The 6,000-nt window shown below is 37.6% G+C and overlaps 1 protein-coding gene across 1 annotated transcript in view; it reads left to right on the forward strand.

Annotated features, from left to right (window-relative positions):
- Nucleotides 1–2,540, forward strand: part of LOC114645736 (FH1/FH2 domain-containing protein 3-like) — a 61,764-nt gene extending 59,224 nt beyond the window's left edge. The window contains exon 9 of the mRNA XM_028793562.2: nt 2,030–2,540. Within this exon, the coding sequence (XP_028649395.2) occupies nt 2,030–2,064 (35 nt within the window). The 3' untranslated portion in view covers nt 2,065–2,540. The remainder of the gene's footprint in view (nt 1–2,029) is intronic.
- The last annotated feature ends 3,460 nt before the right edge of the window (nt 2,541–6,000 follow it).

Here is a 6,000-nt window from a genome sequence, read left to right on the forward strand (position 1 = left end):
GCCCATCGCAGGGCTTGCTTGAATTACGTTTTTGTTAAATTTCTAGCAGAAATCTGCAAAGTGTTCTGCATCACGTAACATCATGGCTAAGTATTTCCAACCTGAGCTCCTTCACATATGCTTGTTCAAGGACAGAGGAAGTGACATGTTCTGTGAATACTCAAATCTGCAAATACAGATCCCACAAATACAGAGACATGACACTAGATAAATTATTTTAGCATCTTTTCTGATGCCATTTTCTTTTTCATGGATTCTGCCATTTTGTGGAATTGTGGCCGTGGTGCAGTGACTCATTGCTAGGGGATACAGTCTGCGACTTACTAGTACGAGAGTTTGAAGGTTGTCGCTATTCATTTCCTGATATTCAAGATTACGGATAAACTCCTTCAAAACTTTGAGCATGATTATTTTTGGTTAGTATTTCCTGGTACAAGAACTATAGTTTCATAATTTGACTTTTTTTTAGTATTATGTTGGGCTTTGACTATAGTGTGTTTTACAACTCTTGCCTGTTTATGTTGACTACATTTTAACCTCTGATCTGTTCCCACTTAAAAACCTGTCATTTTCGTCTGTGGCAGTACAGTTAGAGGACAACACATTAGAAAACATCTTGAAAACAATATGCATGTTTAACAAACTGAAATAAGGAGGGATGGAATGTTAAAAGCCTTAAGGTTCTAAAATGTCATACAAAATTACATATGGGTCAAATGAAGCTGGACCTATTCACCAACAGCAGTAATGTGGATATAAAGTATTAGTTCAAGTTACTATTAAATCTTTTTGAACTTGTGCACCTACTTGATTGACTGATTGGAGGCCAAGGACTGTAGAAAAACAATAAAATAGACAGATGAGATCCTAAGAAGGTGAGCTACACAGCATCAGTAAAACTGGCTAAAGAAAACATCTGCTCAACTCTGAGCTTACAACAGTGCTTTAGTAAAATCAGATAAAGAAATGAGAGACTTGACGACTTTCCTTTCAGCACTTATTTACAAATGGACTTTCTTAAGTTGCTCTTGCAGAACATTAACCTTTTGAACATTAAAGGAAACAAGCTACAGTAAGTGCACTTATTTTGCTTGTAAATACCTTAACAGATGGACTGGCATCACAACTGGGATGGAGAGTGATGTCCTTCCTGGCCAGGAGGCCATATTGGACAGACCACATAGATGGAGATGCAACCCAGCCAGGAGGGCTCCCAGTTCCTTTCTCAGTTGGGGCAAAATTATAATGGAAGGACTGGGAGAATCGGGATGACTGGAGCATAAGTGCATCCCACAATACAGTTGGTAGAAGTGCTCCTCTTGCATGGTCCCAATTTGGACACCTGTAGGGTTCCATGGGACCTATAGTTTGGAAGCACAGCCATGTCTGTCTGGGTTTTTGTGAGCTACATGAGGGCCCTGCCAGCAGAAGACATCTCTACTTTGCAGAGCTTCCACATATCCTGGAAGTGGTTCTGCCAGGCAATGTCATGGCATCAGAAGAACTCCTCGGTCCAATATAAGAGGAGCCACCATATCATGTTCCTTGAGGAGTGGAACAAGAGGGAATGGACATTATATTATCTTTGGTTATGTTATAAAAGAACGTACTGTGTAAATAATAAAAGAACTTTATTTGAACCCGTAAATGTGTCTGGTCTAACGAGATCGGGGCTTACTGGCGCCCTCTTGTGGTTATAGGAGTTTTATTTCCATTTTATTGAGAGGAAACATATGCAAGGTTACAACTTACTGGGTTACATGAACCTGATTTCCACTGAAGCTAGTGTCCTCTACTGGAAACAATTAAGAAACTGGGTCAGAACAAAAACACACAGCCGCCATGACTGACCACATTGATCTTCCCTCCTATATGAAAAAAAAGATTAAATGATTGGTTTTTGGTGAGATTTAATTTCTAATAAGTCATTTTGGTTCATAGTTAAATATTAAAAATGAGAGGAGGTCTCACACAATGGTTTTCATGATAGGTTGATACAAATCTAATCAACAATTTATTTTGTTAACAGGTCCCACTCCCCAGAAAATCCAGCGGCCAATGTAAAAAAATAAAAGAAAAGGCATCTGTAATACGGATGGCACTGATGAACACCCTTTAATAAATATTGGAGGCACTGGACAAGTTTTTAAATATGGCTACCTAAAGATTTTTGTGGATCTGAATCATCAACACTTTTAAAGAGTTCAAACCATCCTACTGTTTTATTTGTGGTTGTCAATATTGTTCACTTGTAGTGTATATGTAAGTTATTCACCCCTTTGGATTCCCTCATGTGTTATTATTTTACAGAACTCAAATGTATTTAGAGGGAATTTAATGCCACTGATCAACATGTCAAAGAAAAATAAAACCCTACAGATCCTTCCAAATTGATTATAAACAGAAAATGATTGATCATTAAGTATTCAGTATGCCCCCCATCCCCGAATATTCAGAAAGTCAATATTAAACGAAGATGTCCATGTCACATTACACAACTTCTAGTCATTGAGTATGTTAGACTTGCAGACTGCAGTTGATTTACAAGAGGTAAACCATTACATCTAGAAGGATCAGCCCAAGACGGTTATGGTAGAAACAGTTACCTTAAATATAAATTGATTAATAATCAGCCCAAAGAACCAGGCAGGAGGAAGCTTGTCCATTGCATCTCTTATTTCTCTTCATGAAGAGCTATAGACTCTGTCACAGCAGACTGTGATGGAATGGCCCCAAAGTAAAAACAGAGAGCTATATTTATAGATAACTTAATTTACATAAAAGTGCTGAATTAATGCTGACATTTGCTCTGATTGGTTCATTGGCTTGTACCACCTGAATATTTACTCTGATTGGCTTAAAGACCCAAGGAGTTTCCAGCTTAGACCATCAACCAGCCAATATACACCAAAATAAAAGTTTAATTTCTATTACAATCTTGGTCCTTACAATACTTTTCGATACTTTTTGAGTTCTTTTGTGCGTGACATCTGTCAGGTCCTACTGGGCACATGATAGTCAGCCAACTTCTTGAATCATCACTCAGAGTCGTCTTGTTTTTTGTTGTTCACTTGACCTTTATCTAGTTTACTGATATGCTTGAACTAGTTTCTGACATTTATTAACCTTTTTATAATACTTGTAAGATTGATGCTATATTTTAATGTGGAAAGCATACCAAAACACTTAATGCATAATAATTATATTACCCCTCAATGACTATGTGACTCCTTAGTCTTAGTCCGCACAAGATAGAAGCTGAAAGTCTGAAATATAATGAGAGGCAAGAGCTCCAGTGGCAAGTTATACAAAGGTAGGGAGGTAAGGAAGGAGTATTTAATTGTGGTTCTCCATGTGCAAGAGGACCAGCCAACCCACATGATAAAAAGAGAGCCATTTGTGTGTCTAGGTAGGACCACAGATGTTCTAGCATTTCTTATTTTTCCATCTATTTTATATAATTGAGTCCATCTGTTTTTATCTACATCTGTTTATAAATCAGGTCTTTCATTTACCTTACTATCCTTGGTGTTCACTCTGACTGAGCGCTCTTTACTAGCCACTTAGTGTTCAGATACACAAATCTGAGACTTATTGCTGTGTCACATTAGATAAGTTTTAAAAACATTTTGAATCAAAGCCTTCATTTACGTAAACTTAGCAGATTGGAGGCAGTTGGTGGGGCTCTCCTGTGAAGGTTCACTTGCCTAAAGTGGCATGCCAAGCAACTCACTCCAACTATTCTGTGACTTTCTGCGATATCAATCAAACATACTTTGATTTTTGTCTCAAGTTGAAGGGGTGGGTTCTGTGTGTATGCAACAGACAACGACCAATGAGAGCTCACTTGGAGTTACAATGCATATAATGCAGCTATGAGAAATAAATAACATGAATATTTTGACCTACTAAACAACAGACAGGCTTGTCTGTCTGATGCCTTATGTTTTATGAAACATGGCAGAATGGAAAAAAGAAGAAATTGCAGAGATTGAAGCTGAACTCACCATTCCTGGAAAGCATCTGTACAGCACCAGCTCCATCAGGCAGAAAAAGGGATGAGCTTGATTTATATTTGTGAAACTGTGACGTAAAGTCATCAAAATCGTGGAATTTGTCATGTCCTGTGATATTCTAGCCATGTAATCTTATATACGTAAACAATGAGGTCAGCAACTGCAGTTTTCACGTTTGACATCCCCTGTGGCTAGAATTTGTGAAATCTGCCACTAGCTTAAATAGTGCATTTTCTGTATCTTCTATGTGTAGGCTTATTCCTAATACTGTATTTTTTCAAGTGTTAAATGTAATGTTTGTTTAAATCTTGTTAACCATGTAATGGAACTTGTGATGATGTACGCACTTCATGGTGCTATATAAAATAAAGAAGGACTGATTTCTTGATTGGAGTGTGTGATGTAGTGTTTAAGGCCTTGGACTCCGATCTCCAAGGATGAGGGTGGTTGATTTCATACGCGGTTGTGAGTGTGGCGATCATCAAGAGGATACCTCCATTCCACCACCGTTGTCGATTTCACTTGTGGCTGCAAGCACTCCGATCTCCAAGGGGACTCTCTCTTCAGTGTCATTTATGAATTGGGGGAATTTGTACCTAACATTGCTTTGGAACAACATGTCACCCTCAAGCCGGGCCTGTTCCTATTGTATTACCTTTTTAGTGAGTACCACTTGATGTTTTTATTCTGTTTGGCATCATATTAAACCGATTGTAGAATTTCTGTCTAATGCAATACTATCCATGTTTGGACAAGCTTAATCCATTTAGGGCCTTCCCAGTAGCACTGGACATGATAGCATTGGAACTGACTGTCCTCAACAAGTCAAAATTAACCTCCTTTTTTGGGATGTGGAAGGAGATCTTGAGTACATAAGAAAAAAATCAAAAGTTTGGACAGAAAGAGGATATTCAGCCAAATATTGTTTTTCAATCTACAGTCAACTTAAAAAATAATAATAATCAATAAATTACTTTCTGTGTGAATAAGTACTTTCCAACATTTACATAAAATTTACCATAAACAGAATTCCCAGCTAAATCCCTTCATGTCATACCATATTGCCTTTCAATTGTTGCCTGATGATGGGTAGGAGCATGCGTTCTACTGTACCCACCACATAGCAAACCACCTGGATTGGGACCCAAGTGCAGCAGGTGACACCTCAGCACCACACTGGAACTGTGTGAGGTTTTTTATGGTGGCTAAAGTTTGTCTGTTAAACTAAAAATATTTCATTTCTTCCATCTCTCCTTGTACAGTAGCTCTTATCCTGTTCTTCAGGAATTAGTTTACTTGTTCTTCTCCGGATCTTCTCTAGTGCTGCTGTATGTGTTATGAACAGACCTGCAAACAGTATTTCAGGTAAATACTATTACCACAATTCAAGTGTGTTGTATAGCTAAAGCATAACCTCCCTTTGTGTGCTCCCTACACGTTAATAATAATAATTCATTACATTTATATAGCGCTTTTCTCAGTACTCAAAGCGCTATCCACACAGGGAGAAACCGGAAAGCGAACCCACAATCTTCCACAGTCTCCTTACTGCAAAGCAGCGGCACTACCACTGCGCCACCTGTGTTAATTTATATAAGCTAACATCTTATTAGTCTTAATCACTTTCTGTCTGGATATGAATGGTGATGAATCCACTCCTAGGTGCTTCTCATAAGGTGTGCCAAGTTTCAAACCAAATGTATAAAAATACCTATAAGTTTCATGTCTAACATATAAAACCTTATATTTCCTTAGATTATATTTAATCTGCTTCATACCTGGCCACACCTAAATTCTGTCCAGAAAATTCTACTTATAAAAATTCACACAGGTTTTGGGAAAATATGCCAACTTCACATAGGCAATGTTGTTTTTAGGATAATTTTTAACATTATTTTCCAGTATTAAACATCATGATATCTACAGCATTAGCATTTTGAACATAAAAATGAATAAGTGTGAATTTTTTAAAGATAGATGTTAT

Source organism: Erpetoichthys calabaricus, chromosome 2, assembly GCF_900747795.2.
Source record: "Erpetoichthys calabaricus chromosome 2, fErpCal1.3, whole genome shotgun sequence".
Lineage (NCBI taxonomy): Eukaryota > Metazoa > Chordata > Cladistia > Polypteriformes > Polypteridae > Erpetoichthys > Erpetoichthys calabaricus.